This window comes from Callospermophilus lateralis, chromosome 15 (assembly GCF_048772815.1).
Source record: "Callospermophilus lateralis isolate mCalLat2 chromosome 15, mCalLat2.hap1, whole genome shotgun sequence".
Classification (NCBI taxonomy): domain Eukaryota; kingdom Metazoa; phylum Chordata; class Mammalia; order Rodentia; family Sciuridae; genus Callospermophilus; species Callospermophilus lateralis.
Window position 1 is genome coordinate 60,962,278 of NC_135319.1, and position 14,720 is coordinate 60,976,997.

The 14,720-nt window shown below is 40.9% G+C and overlaps 1 protein-coding gene across 2 annotated transcripts in view; it reads right to left on the minus strand.

The window, feature by feature from the left end:
- Myof (myoferlin) overlaps nucleotides 1–14,720 on the minus strand; it is a 156,330-nt gene that overhangs the window by 40,010 nt on the left and 101,600 nt on the right. For both annotated transcript variants that reach the window (XM_076835349.1, XM_076835348.1), the window contains 10 exons: nucleotides 14,063–14,168; nucleotides 12,790–12,935; nucleotides 11,150–11,323; nucleotides 10,156–10,264; nucleotides 8,432–8,509; nucleotides 5,874–6,055; nucleotides 5,623–5,781; nucleotides 5,407–5,505; nucleotides 4,278–4,439; nucleotides 2,216–2,381 (listed from right to left, as the gene is read on the minus strand). In XM_076835349.1, the coding sequence (XP_076691464.1) occupies nucleotides 2,216–2,381; nucleotides 4,278–4,439; nucleotides 5,407–5,505; nucleotides 5,623–5,781; nucleotides 5,874–6,055; nucleotides 8,432–8,509; nucleotides 10,156–10,264; nucleotides 11,150–11,323; nucleotides 12,790–12,935; nucleotides 14,063–14,168 (1,381 nt within the window). The remainder of the gene's footprint in view (nucleotides 1–2,215; nucleotides 2,382–4,277; nucleotides 4,440–5,406; nucleotides 5,506–5,622; nucleotides 5,782–5,873; nucleotides 6,056–8,431; nucleotides 8,510–10,155; nucleotides 10,265–11,149; nucleotides 11,324–12,789; nucleotides 12,936–14,062; nucleotides 14,169–14,720) is intronic.

The window sequence follows — 14,720 nt, forward strand, 5'->3', positions numbered from 1 at the left end:
AGGAAGATGCATTTCTTAGGTACTCACCATGTGCCAGGCATGGGCTAAGCACTTCACCTAGATGATCTCATTTAATCCCTCAATAATCCTTTAGAATATCTACCATTAATACTGTTTAAAAGATTTAACAACTAACAAACTGAAGCTAAGAGAAAGAAGGTCACTTGCTTCAGGTTAAACAATTAGTAGTAAGTGGATGGTCCTTTTGACCCTAAAGTTTGTATTTTAACCATTCAAAAGAACCCGGAGAAGAGTAGATGCTCAATAAATGTCAGAGACATGTTCAGAGGAATGTAGGGGGCAGGGAAGACTAAAACTTATTAAGCATCTATGATACACCAGTTGCTGTGCTCAGGTTTATAACCAGTCTCTTCCAAGGTGAGTTCAACGGCAAGTCTAGACAACTGTAATAACACGGAAGGAACATGAGAGTCACGTGGGCAGGGACGCATGAACATAACTGAACGCAAGTTCTTCCTTACATTTAATTTCTCTATCGTCCTCATGTAAACAAAACCTGGAGGCCTGGGGGAGAGGTTATTGAGTGTGCTCCCAGCATCAGACCAAGCAAGTTCACTCCTCAAGTCTTATCCTATCATCAGTTTTAAGAACGTAGCAGATTTCCCTGTTCTGGGGCTCTCTGAAGTGTTGCCCACACTCCTCCTTAATCTCTAACCAGGAGAGCTCTCCTTTGGGTCCAACCAACCTTTGACCAGTAGAGAAAAACCGGTCCACGTAAGTGTTCTGGGACCAAAGTCTGCAACATTTGTACCTTCTAATGATTTCCTATATTTGGACCAAAGAACTACCTGTCACAAAAATTTGGGAAAATACTATGCAAATTGTTTCTCTCCATTGAGGAATCCCAAATGAAACAAGTTCTTCAGTTACAACAAACCTCATTGTTATGAAAAATGTTGCAATTTTAGGCACCATCAATTCAACATAAAATGTTTTGCTTGGGATATTTTTTGATAAACCCATGTAGTGTTTTGCTTAAATGTGACTGTGGATTTTTTCCACCTCTTTGAATCAGGGAAACAGAATGCTTAGACCCACACAGAAGATCAGTTTCAGAAGCTCTGTTTAAAAACAAACAAACAAACAAACAAAAAAAAAAACTTATGCAAGTTGAAAGAGAATTGTTCTGTGTAGGGTGTTTTAGCTCTTCATTGGTTTCTAATCTCATGAAGCTGAGATCTTGTGCACTAAAGTGACTGAACCCCCATCCTCTAATACAGTCCTAGGCACATGGTAAGCTAAAAGAAAGAAACTATTGAATAGGTAATAGCAAATATATATCACTAGCATATAATATGGAAATCTAAGGCATTATGCCCTGCTCTATAATTTACATATTAATTATATGGCCCAGGATCAGATAAACCTTAGACTTTTCCTCTATGGATAACCATGAGATATCTTTCAAATACTTCACAGCACTTCAGTCATGCATATAATATGGAAATCTAAGGCATTATGCCCTGCTCTATAATTTACATATTAATTATATGGCCCAGGATCAGATAAACCTTAGACTTTTCCTCTATGGATAACCATGAGATATCTTTCAAATACTTCACAGCACTTCAGTCATGCATTAATAAAGTGGGATCAACAGATGAAAAGTAACTGGAAATAAAAATCTCCTCCTCCCTCAATACTCATGGAGCAGGTGATTCCCTGAATCTCTCCATCAAAATACTTATAATGCTGGATGGCAATCACTCCTTTCCTAGTCTATCTACCCTGCTGGACTCTGCACTGTGAGAACACAGCTGTCTTGGTTTACTTGGGCTCCCAGAATTTAGGTGGATGCATGTCATTTGATGAATGTTTTAATAATCATTTGTGGAAGGTTGAAGGAATTTACTTCATCCTTGTCACTGATGAGGGAACAGTTGTCCCTGAACAGGCTGCTTCTTGAAAGGCAAGAAAAAATTCATGAAGTGCTTCACACTTCCTCAAAAGACATCTGATGTCTGTCTAGGGACAAGATGCTTCTTGGGCCTCACATCGAGGCCAGGATTCCAATCTTGCTCCACCACTAACTAGCTGCATTTCCTTGGGAGAGTTACACAGTCCACCGAAAATTCTATCGTTTCCTCCTCTGCAGAATCCAGACAATGAATACTCATCTTGAGAAGGTTCATGTAGATTAAATCAGACCATGCATGACAAGCCCCCAACTCTAATTTACAGATTCACATTTTACCTTTTAGCTGTGGCACAATATCCTCTTTTCCTGCATAAGGGTCACAGCGAAAACGGTCCAAGTGGTCAATGGTGCACTGTCCAACCACTGGCTTCCGCCCAAACTGCCTATGGTCAATAACTTTGATCACCAGAGGAGGCATGTACAATTCTTCCTTGGGCAAGAACTGGGGGTCAAAAGAATGGGTGTCATTTCTTTTTGCAAGACCTAACAAGAACAGCTTTGCTAATAAATTCCCTGAAGGGACCAACCCAGATTATTTTTGCCCACTATGCATAGCGTGAGGGACTAAGAGTAAGTAGTTTAGTGAGTTATGTGCTAGACGAGTGGCTGGCTCTGCCACCATGGACTGCAGGACTTCAGGGAACTTTTCTAAAACCCTCCACCCCATGCCCAGCAATATAAACAGTAGAGTGGAATTAATATACATGAAGTGCTTAGAATGGTACCTGACCCACAATAACACTATCTGTCTTGGGTAACAGGATGTGGAACTGGCTTTCTTTACCACTGACCCTGTACTCTGCTTCCTGAGAGGGGATTTGTATGAGGCTGATGAACCCAGAACTTTGGTCAACTACTAGCCAAGTCCTGAGCAGAATTTAGAAATGATTGAGACAAAACTAAATTTCCAAGGGAAATAACGGTGGCCAGGAGTCTTTTAGCCCTAGAAGTTCAAGGCCAAAGTGAGGTGCTCACTTTTCCTTGCCCACTCCTGGAATTTGGGGGCCTTGATGGCCTTGATGGTTGTCCATCATGGGCTGGTCTATGAGTCTCCTTGTGATTCAGGTGAATTTCTATCTCTGACTCCACACAAGAATAGAAGCTGGGGTTCACTGAGTGGCTTTTCTGTTGACTACACTAGATGGGGGAAGATAGAAGAGGGGTGCAGAGTGAATAAGAATGAGTACAGTGGCCCAGGGATGACCAGGGATTCGGCCTCCAAGCATCTACATGGCTCCCCATATGCAGCATTATGGGGAAAGATATGGGCTTTGGAGTTGGAAGAACCTGAGTCCAAACTTTGACCAGCCGCTTGCTAGCCATTCCCCTGTGTACACTAGTTAAGCTCTTTGTTGCCTCCAAAGTGAGGGAAGAGGGGTAAAAATGTCCACCCTGCCAGTTTAACAACTGCCTTCACCTAGCACTGAGCCACATCAGTGGATGAAATTAGGGTACAGTCACTGTCATATGGAAGATGCAACCTGATATTTGCAATCACATTGGACAAGTCATTTCCCCTAAGCCTCATTTTCTTCACCTGTAAAATGAGAGTTTAAGCCACATGGCTGTAGTGTTCAAGGGCAGTGTGCTGGAGATACCGTGGGCAGGAAAATGACTGGGGTGGGGCAAGAAATGGAAGGTTCTAGGCCTTCCATTCCTTCAAGCTAAGAAGATGCCTGGAATTTAACCTCTTTTATACAGTAAAGTAAAAAAAGAAAATTTTTCATTTTGTAAAAGTTATCTGCTTTAAAAACAGAAGTCCTGGTGACCTCTTCTTGCTCCAAGTAATACAGGGTCTCTGGCAGAGGTCTGTGAAGTGTCTCTGATGCTTCCCACCTCTAATCACCATAGGCAACGGCGATGGAATAAAGAAGGTACCGTCCCAGGGACACAGTCATGAGCTGTCAAGAAAATGGCCCATCATCCCCAGGGATTCCCCCCCAGCTGCCCCTTCCCCAGACAGACAGTCCCTATCCAGAGGGTTCTGGCCAATGTGCCTCTGTAGGGGCACAATGGGGGTTAATATTCCACCTTTGGGGAGCTGACCAAGGGCCTATAATAAATAGAGAACTGAATAAAAGGAAGGTTTACTGGAGAAATTAGTAAGTATTGGTCACAGATGCCTCCATATCCCTGGAGTTATTTGAAGCTTTAAGAAACCATCACTACAGAGTGACAGAATATAAGAGGGTAAAGTCACCGACAAGCTGAACACAAGGCAGGAGTTTTCTGTTTGTCAAATTTGGGAAATAAATATACTGTGTGGGGGGATATATATTCATATTTCCAATAAAATTCAGCTACTCAACACACACTGTTGCAGCGTTGGATACCGTACCACTTTCATGAAGAGAACGGAGCTTGGAAAGTTGGGTGTCTTCTTAAGGTTTTTGATCACTACAGACTCTACCCTTTCCCCTCCACACTCCACAACAAGACTGGGGGATGTGACAGAAGCCATCTGGTAGTTTTTCATATTTCTTAAGCCCCAAGCTAGAATCTGGGAAAGCAAGTTAAAGAGAAGAGAAAGAAACTCAACATATTAAGAAATATTGTTCTAAAGGAAAAATTCGATTTAACTTCACTAGTAAAGTTTTCAAGATTGGTCGGTACAGATTTGCCTAATGTGATTGTCAATGTCAACCTACAAAGCCTTGAAGTTTATGCAGAGAAAGTGGTTTTGCCCCTTTCCTTCTCCTGCCTGAGCTGATAGAAAAAGCAGAGCGGCTCAGAGTGTAGGAATCAAGCCCTGGCTGCGCTATAGCTGAGCCAAGTGAATGCTGACAAGTTTACCTCTGTCTCGTTCACACACAGGGCTGAAGGTGTCATCTATCACAGGGCTACTCCGAGGATCAAGTGGAAACTTCTCAACACAGTGTCTGACACATAAGCTTTAAACAATGATACCTGTTGTTTAAAGCTACCTGCCTCAGTCTTTGAGAACTTCTAGCAAGGCAGCTGGAGAAGGGAAATCTCAGTCACTGCTGTATAACTGGATGGGGGAGGCCTTGAGAACAGGCCCACCATTGTCCTTCAAGGTACCTGGTCAGCGCCATCAGTCTGTATCTGACCCAATTGTCTAACATGTCACCAGTGCCCGTTCCTCCCTTCTCACCGTCCTCTCTGCCTCCCTTGCAGCCTCTGCCTGCCACACCCTGCACACACACAGGCACCTTCTCCTGGGCCATCTTTGCTTTCCCAATTCTCTAACTGACCTGAAAAGCTCTGCTGGCTCTCAATAGATGAAGACTCTAGATTGCCTCGATAATGTTGGAATTGACTTCCTGTTGCCTTAACAAGCCTTCAATTTCCATGACGAAATATTTCAAGTTTTTGGAAAAATTTGTATAGAAAGCTAGAGAACAGCAAGAAAATGTGCCACAGGATGCCATCCTTTAAAAGAAAGATTCATGTTCCGTAGCTACATCCATTTGATTTGATCAAAGAAAACCTAGAGGGTGGCGTACCTCAATAGCAGTGAGCTGAACCACAGGCCTGATGCCCTGGGGGACCATGTACAGGTTTGGTGCCCTTTGAGATGGGAGAATGGGAAGGTTGGAGCCGTCCTGTGAAACAAACATGGAATGTCAGTGCCTCCCCTCCGTTCAAACAAGGAGTGCCTAGAATCATCCATAGGTATTCTAAGCAGCTGAAAGAACGCAGGTGGGAAAGCAGCAGTGTACCTTGTCCCTCAGAATCAGCTCTGCAGTCACAAGGACGTCCCCACAGGCCCTCTCTCCATTCATGACTGGGTGCCAGAGAAGTTTAGGGGTGACATCCATTTCTGAGTTTAGTTTCACCAGAGGAGAGCAAATGCTTCGTCCTAAGAATTCATCTTTGCCCTGGAAAGACAAACAAACCTCAAATTCCTAAACAAACACCTCTTCAAATTCCCCTCATCCCCCAAGTCCTTCAGAGATTCCAAATCACCTACCACTTGGTCATTGTCGAAAAGTTCTATGATAACTTTGGGTGGATCCTGCAGAACTGTTTGGGGTTCCCCATAGATTTCAATCTCATCAAATATAATCGTTTGGTCCCATGTGGGATTCAGGGTTGAGTGGATGATCTCGGTGGTTTTGCTTCGATGGAGGAAGGAAACATGAGCATATGGATCTAAAATAGAAATAAAAGTGGGCCATGGTGAAAGTCTAGCTCCCTAGTATCATTCATTTCAACCTCACGCTTTTCCTCTGGATACAACCATCAGGAACTCCCACCGCCCACGTGGGGATAGAGTTTCTGGGGAGCAGGGTGCGGCAGAAGTGGGCGTCATGTTGATGTTAGGTCCTGATGTGTGCTGAAGATTTTTCCTCTCTGGAGTATGTCTCCACCAAGGTTAATTGGACACACAATCTTCCACGCTCATGATTAAGAGCATAGGTTCTGCAGTCTGACACACCTGGGTTCAAACCCTTCCACCCCACTATATGATCTCAGGGAAAAGTTTTTCACCTTCCTAAATTTTGGTTCCCTCCTCCATACAATAAAAGTAGTAACTGCTTCACAGTGTTCAAAGGATGATATGGAGTAAACAATGTAAACTGCTTAGGAGAGAGCTCATCATAGATGGCACAACTGACAAAAGCCAGTTTCCATCATTGCTTCTACTCTCACTGCTAATCCATTTATTCAGCAAATATTTATTGAGTGCCAGGGCTCAAGAATGTAATAGTAAAAAAGAAAGACTCAGATGTGCATAGTGTTTACAATTTATGGTAGTAGAAAGCTTTGTTTCCATGTACTAGAAAATGCAGGGAAAGAAATCTTATGTGCAAAAAAGTAATCTGTGTCTTCATACATGATAAATAATCACAGCAACCCATTTTATAGTTGCTGGAGGCTCACCTATTTGAGCAATAATGTGTAAGTGCAGGGCACAATTGCATGTGCCTGTAGTCCTAGATACTTGGGAGGCCAAAATGGGAAGATGGTTTGAATCCAGGAGTTCGGGGCCAGCCTGAGCAACATAGCAAGACCCCATCTCAAAGAATAAAACAAATAAATAAAAATAATGTTTAACCTTATATATGCCAAAGGGTGCTTTGTTTTTAGTATAGCAGGCAGCTATCATTCTATGAATGAAATTATTTGCTTTTGCCCTGATGGTGGATCTTACACATCTCAAACTGCTTAGAGTTTTATGCAACTTTGGTCAAGAATTTTGCAAGAATTCGAACTTTGACTTTTAGTGATGGAGTGCCCCCTGGTGGTCAATATTTGAAAATGTCCCTCCAAACCATTTTTGGGGCTGTGTATAACAGTGTAGGGATATCTAATTTATCCCTTAACATATTTTAGTTAATATTCTGCTTGGAATGCAGTCCAGAACTGATGTGAGGGCACTGGAGTGTAGGGAAAATGATTTAAATACTGTTTCCATAGCAGATACAGGGAAGGTCTGCTGGGCCTCAAGTCCCAAAGTAGAATGCTTCCTGATAGCCCAGGATGGCCCTGGGAACAATCACAGTTCCAGAGCCAAGAGCACAAATCTACAGGCATGAAAGTCTCCAACCTCCCCTCCCCTCCCAACAACCTTCCTCTTAGAACTAGGTCAAAGGCAACACAATTACCTAGGGTTTCAGTGTGAAGGATGCTTAACCTCATATGTTATTATTATTACCAGGGACTGAACCCAGGGGGTAATTAACCACTGGGCTACATCCCCAGCCCTTTTTTTATATTTTGTCTAGAGACAGGGTCTCACTGAGTTACTTAAGGTCTTGCTAAATTGCTGAGGCTGGCTTTGAACTCATGATCCTCCTGCCTCAGCCTCCCGAGTCCCTTATTATAGGTGTGCACCATCGTACCCAGCTTATATATTATCATTATTATTATTTTTTGATATGGAGGATTGGATCCAGGGGTACTCTACCATTGAGCTATATCCCCAGGACCTGTATTTTTTTTATTTTGGAGACAAGATCTCTCTAATTTGCCTAGGCTGTGATCCTCCCAAACTTGTAATCCTCCCACCGAGAGGCACTAGGATTACAGGTATATGCCACCTGGCCCAGCTAGCCTTATGATTTCATGGTGTTGGACTAAGGAGCAGGTAGCAGAGGAGGTCAAAGGGGACTCCACAGTGCTGAAATCCTGATGCTACATAGGCAGATGGGTAAATGTGTGCTCTTCTTGTCACCTTGAGAGGGAGCTACAAATAACATAAAGGATCTTAATTTACCAATCAACCAAGGACCCAGGGATAAAAACACACCCAGGTGTAAAAATAGAAAGCAGAAATTGCTCTTCTTGGTGCTTTTAATTAATCAGGTGTTATTTGCATTAAAGGGTCATGCATCTCCTGTGTGTCTCCCGCACTCAGGAATTCTTTATCTAACGAGTGAGCAGTTTACCTCCACTACACCAAACTAGTTGCAACACAAAATGGTTTTTTGTTGTTGTTAGAAATGACAGAAAACATCCACTCGATGAAAAGGAGTGGCTGTGTAATTATGTGGGGCATGGTTTTTTTGGTTTATTTTCCCTTACCTGAAAAACTATCCTTGTCTAAAGCCATGAGGTTTCTTGCTTGATAGATGTAGCAGCGCAGATGGTAGACATAGACTCCTGAAAAGAACAAGATGGAGATTACATACAAGAACTATAACACTGTATTCTGGCTTTTTTTTTTTCTGGAATATTTTGGAGGTGATACATGTTTTGAAGAAGTAGGTCACTTGGATGTAACCTCCGAGAGTAAAGAGCACACATAATAGTGATGATGTGTTTCCCTGAAAGTAGTCCTGCTTTCGGTAAAATAAAATTTATGGTAGTCTCCCTGATCTGTGGTTTTGTTTTCCACAGTTTCAGTAGCCTACTGTCAAACCATTGTCTGAAAATATTAAATGAAAAATTCCAGAAGTACACAATTCACAAGTTTTAAATTGCATGCCATTCTAAGCAGTGTGATGAAATCTTGAATCATCCTGCTCCATCCCAACTGGATTGTGAATCATCCCTTTGTCCACTGTTTCCAGCCTGTACACATTGCCCACTTGTTAGTATCTATCTCAATGATCAGTGACTGTCCTGATATCAATATTGCCTTGCTTATGTTAAGTACCTTTTATTATATTTAATAATGGCTCCAAAGAATAAGAGTAGTGATATCAATTTTATTGTAATACATTGTGTTAATTATCCTATATTATTATGTTACTGTCATAAAAATTTTATTCTGCTTAATTTATAAATTAAACTTTATCATAGGTGTATATGTATAAGAAAAAAGGTAGTGTAATTTAGGTTTTAGTACTATCTGCAATTTCAGGCATCCATTGGGTGTCTCAGAACAGTATATTTCATGGAGAAGGGGGGAACTATTCCATTTTTAAAAAATAGTACAGCTTGCCCAACACAGGTGTCAATTAGGAAAACATTATTCCTGTTGTACAAGGCCTGAATTGGGGTTACGCCTTGTCAGAATACAGACTTTTAAAACGAGAGTGGGTCTTCAGCCGTTATAAAAATAGGGCTATCTGTATTAATTGAGCACCAGATCAGAAATAAGGTTATCTGCCAAAAGTTTCTTTGACATTTCAAAATCCATATACTCCTGCTCTTTATTATTATATTAATGCACATACACAGCCCCCTCACACACAAGAACACATAATTTGAGAGGGAGAGAGGAGCACTGTAATTGAATGTTGAATTCTGGGACCCCAAATGCTTGAGTTTAAATCTTGTCTCTAGCACTTATAGGCCTCAAAACCTTGAGCAAGTTATTGGATCATCCTGTACATTAGTTCCCTCATCTGCAAAATGGAGTCAATGACAGCACCTACCTTCAAGGGTTGTTATGAGAATTAAATGAGCTGCTGTATGTACTGTTCCTGGTGCATGCTAAGGCCTATGTATTTGCTATTATTTTTATAGAGTAGGTCTGCCTCATTCCGAAATTCCTGAAGGTACTTTTGAAACTAACCTATATTTAAACTTTGAAACTTTTTTCCTAATCAAATAATAATTTGGAGTATGTACAAAATTGAATGAATAGCTATGGACAGACATGTTAAAATCAGCAAGTTGACCACCCTTCACCCCAAATATGATACAGTTTTTAAAACCATATTAAAAAAAAAAAAACTCCTTTTCATCACAGGATGAAATTGAAAGTCATGTTCTCACAAAGAGATTTTTGTCATATTTAGTGATTAGAAAAGTTTCTTTGAGTTAAAAGCAGAATTCACAAAGACACACTTAAAACTCACTGTCAAAATTACAAGAAACAATGGGAGTGTTTGCTCCAAACACCGCGGTGGCACTGTGCTTATGCTTTTCCATGCTCTTGTCATCTCCGTCCTCCGTGGTGTCTGCACCCTGAAGTAGGAGGCAGAAAAATCAGTTAACATGGTCTAAAAACCAACCAACCAAGAGGCAAGAACCACAAACAGATTGATGGCTTTTAAAAGAGAGTTCATCATTCAATCATCCCATTGTTGAAGATGAATTCAATTCAGGACAGCAAGTGACTTCCCCAAACCCTTAGCTGGAGTGCAAGAGAGCAGGAGGTCCAAGTCCCCTCTGTCTCAAGTTCAGGTCTACCAAACCCTGCTGCTGAAAGCAAGGGAAAACAGGGGGAAATATGGAAGGAAAATAAAAGGATGAAAGGAGGTAGAGAAAACAGCAGAAGAATATAGTGGAGTCACAGTACAGAAATAAAAAACCCAGCTATGTTTGGAGATGGGTTTTTGCCGCCATATTGTTTTAGATCATCCATTGTCATTATCTTATTCATTCTTTCCACCTGCCTGCTTTTTTTTTCTTTTTAGATCCCTGCATATTATCATTATTGTGCTTCTATCTGAACTGTTTTCAAATTTTGTGAGCCATCCCTCTGTTCCTTCACATGTGTATATTTAACCTTGGTTGGGTGGACAGTTGCAATTTCCAAGGGATGATCCAAGCAACTTGTGCCTTGGATGTTAATAGATGTTTCCTGAAAAAACGGTTCTGGAACAGATATATTTGAAAAATGCTAGGTGGAATAGGTGTGTCTACAGTAGTATTTCTTGGAACCTTTTACATGTTAATAGTCTAGTCATTCTAGAAGAATTATTGGACACCTAGGATGTGTGACTTTCCCTCAACCTATCTGTAGTCTTATTGCTCTGGGGTTACAGGTGCCTCCACGGAATTGGTGGTGCTGCACCCAACACTAATATATTTTCTATATTATTTAAGCTTTGGCTACTGATTACTTACAAGGGCACCTTCAAGTTTAAAGATGGCCGCTGCACCATGTGTTTCCGAAGGAGCCATTTTTCTCCTCCAGCGTCTGCGGCGAAAAGTATCTGAACTACGCTGTTTCCAGTGAAATTTCCAGCCAATTAAAGAAGCATATTCCCATCCTTCTCGGTCTTCAAATTCTTCCATGGCCTAAAACAGAGGTAAAACATTTGAGGATAGTAACTATATTCCTTATATTGAAAAAGCAGGTTATTTTGTCAATCGGAAAATATGTAGTAATAAAAATCCACTCTGTCAAGCATATGGTAGAAGCCAGGAATACAGCCAAGAACAAAATAGGAACTCTGCTCTTGCAGAGCTGATGGACTGTGACAATACAGAGAGAAAACTAGACAATTAAAGTGCAAAGAAATGTTGGCATGTGGTGGATATACCATAGGAGGGGCACCTTGGTCTGCAGATGTAGCTCAGTGGCAGACATATACCTGGCATGTGCCTGGCCCTGGGTTTGATCCCCAGAACTGCAAAAACAAACTAACTAACAAGAAATGCATGGAGGGGCTCCTCACTGGGACCTGGGATGGGGTAAAGCAAGTGGATTTTTTCTCAAATTGCTTTGTATTGTTTCACTTCATCAGGTCATTAGAAAGTGTTATTGTGCTATAGTTTGGAAAACGTTATTATCTCAATCTTATATACAGAGGGGAAAAATGACAGACCCCCTCCTCAAGGTTTCAATAAATGTCTTGCTGAACTCATAATTAAATGATAGGTCAGAATATACTACATCTGTAACAACTATTTAGTATTTTTCAGCTTAAACACTATTTTATACATAAATAATGTCGTTTTTCAATATTTTATTCTATTCATTCAACAAATACGAGCACCTGCTACCTGACAGAGATTGTGTTAAAGTCAGAAAAAGCAATTAAGAAAAAGATGGACGGGGTCTTTGCCTGCAGGTCGCTGACATTTCAGTGTAAAAAATCCTGTTTAATACCAACTCTGACACTTACTAGACACATGACTAGAGGAAGTCTATTTCATCTCTGTGAAGATCATCTGTAAAATGGGCGTGAAATCCAGAGCTTACAGATTGTAGATGATGTATATTCAGTACCTTGCATTGTAGAAGGCACATAAAACATGTCATTTATTATTGTTCTGATATTACTATTCCATTTGAAGCATTATAATGCCCCAATTACATAGGTATAGATAGTATTCCCATTTTGCAGATGAGAAAGACAGTCAGGATTTGAATCTTTCTGCATCTTGTTCCAAGTTCTGAGCTATTGCCACTACTATGCTATTCTGTGAATAATTTCAGTGTCTATCACTACTGCCATAGCTATTCTCAACATTTAGCTTACCACAGAATCATTTGGAGGACTTGTCAAAATACAGATTGCTGGGTCCACCCCCGGAGATTTCTAAAGAAGTAGGTGGGGGGTGAAGAAGTTATAGCAAATTCCCAGGCAATGAGGATGTGGCTGTCGGGGGTAGGTGTACTTGGAGAACCCTGGAGCACCTCAGACCCTTGATTTGCAAATAGTTCTTAGAAGGAGCCTCATCCACTGAAACTTGATTGTGTGGAAGGCAACGCCTACCCCTATCCACATTCCATCTCCTGCCCCTATTGCTCCTCTTACCTTAGCAGTACTTGAAGCGGTTTGTGTTAAATCTTTCTTGCGTTTTCGGATTAACCTTCGCCGCCTATGAGTGTGATACATTTTCTCTGCTGCAACCCAGCATTTGGGCTTATTATCAGGAGGAATGGTAATGCCATACTCCCAGCCTGGAACAGAGGTTTTGTTTTTGTTTTTGTTTTTTTTTTTTTTCAGTTTCTCAAAAGAGATTCATTTACCAGATCTCCAAGTAAGCTTCCAGAAACATCCACTGTCTCTGCCCCCACGTGCTTTCTGCCGTCATGACTGGTGTGCTGCTTTCCTATGCTGCAACTTAGCCTAACTGAAGCAGCCTCATTCCCTGGCACCCTCCGTGGTGGCCACGGGGTTCTCCTCCATTGCACGCTCCAGTCACTCGTGAGAATTGAGTGCACCTAAGAATAAAGCACAGCTCAAGGAGCAGAGGGGCACAGAATGAGGGTGTGGACTGTGTAGTTCCATGCCCTGGGTTCAATCCCAGGACTTCCCATGTGCTGGCTGTTTATTAAGTTTCCTGCAACTTGCTAAACCTGTCTATGGCCCAGATTCTGCATCATAAAGGTAAAATATACCTTTATATAGGGTTATTTTTAAACAATCAAAGTAATGTGTACAAAATACCAGGATCATGTTTAGCATGCTAGTGTTACTTAATCAATGGTAACTATAAGATCAGATGTGAGCATCACGACCAATAAAGAACTTCAATTTTTACTTGAAATCTTCTACATCAATGCCAGTCCTTTCTATGCTGTATGCCTTTTTATAAGAAAAACAAACAAATTTTCTCTCTTGATAATTCAACTTAGAATTACTCTTCATAGAAAAAGATAAACGCTATTATTAATTGAAGCTATGTCAATAATCTACCCTATTTCTGAATATGATGACTTTTAAGGCATTTTACAGTTCTCTTTTCTGATCTGGGGACCCTGAGTGTTGTGTTCCCATGAAGATCATGAAATATGATTAGGACAGAGAAAATCCAAATCCAGCTCTCTCCTAACTTTTCATCCTGGATCCCCAGGTATCTCAAAGCCTAACTAGTTGACCTCCTAGCACCTGCTATTTTTCACTCTTAACATCTCCCACCCAACACCTGCTAAGATATTTGCTTATTCCTTAGATTCTGCATCTGAATAGTCACAGATAGCAACACATACTGGGGTTGTCATAGATGAGCAGGAGAAGGACTTTCCTTTCAAAAAACCCTTACTCTGGTTAACCTGCATTCAGCTAAATAGATGCAAAATGTTACCTTTCTCATCCACTGCTCGATTTATGTCATATACCCATGCATCATCTTCCCACTCCCAGCCTGGAGGACAAGTCAACTCAGCGGGCGATGCTGCCTTTTCACCATTCTTCAAATAAATAAAATAAAGAAAGAGAGAGAGAGAGTGGTAATAAGATACAAAGGTACATTTTTTCAGACTTCACTGTGTATCCATATGTTTACATAGATGCTATCTTAGAGATTCATTTTACTCAGAAAAATATCCAATCTTTATTAATGCACAATTGCTACATAAAAATTAGTTGTTTGAGGGCTCTGGTTATAGCTCAGTGGTAGAGCACTTACCTAGCACATGTGAGGCACTAGGTTCAATCTTCAGCACCACATAAAAATAAATAAAGAATAGCAATTTCACATGGTTCAACTCTGAAATGGCACAACTGATTTTTATGGGGGGTTCTACAGGAAAGAACCCATCAGAGGATGGATCAGACATTGAAGACACTTGTTTTCAAGTACAGGAAAATGCTACGGAGGTTCACGATCATGTAAGACTGAGCAAAGTTTATATAAAATATTGACTTAAGTTTATATAGAAACTAAGAGAGTCATGAAAAAGAAAGTTCATAAGTAAAGAAAATAAAGGTGACCCATAAACATGGGCAAACACTCAGCTTCA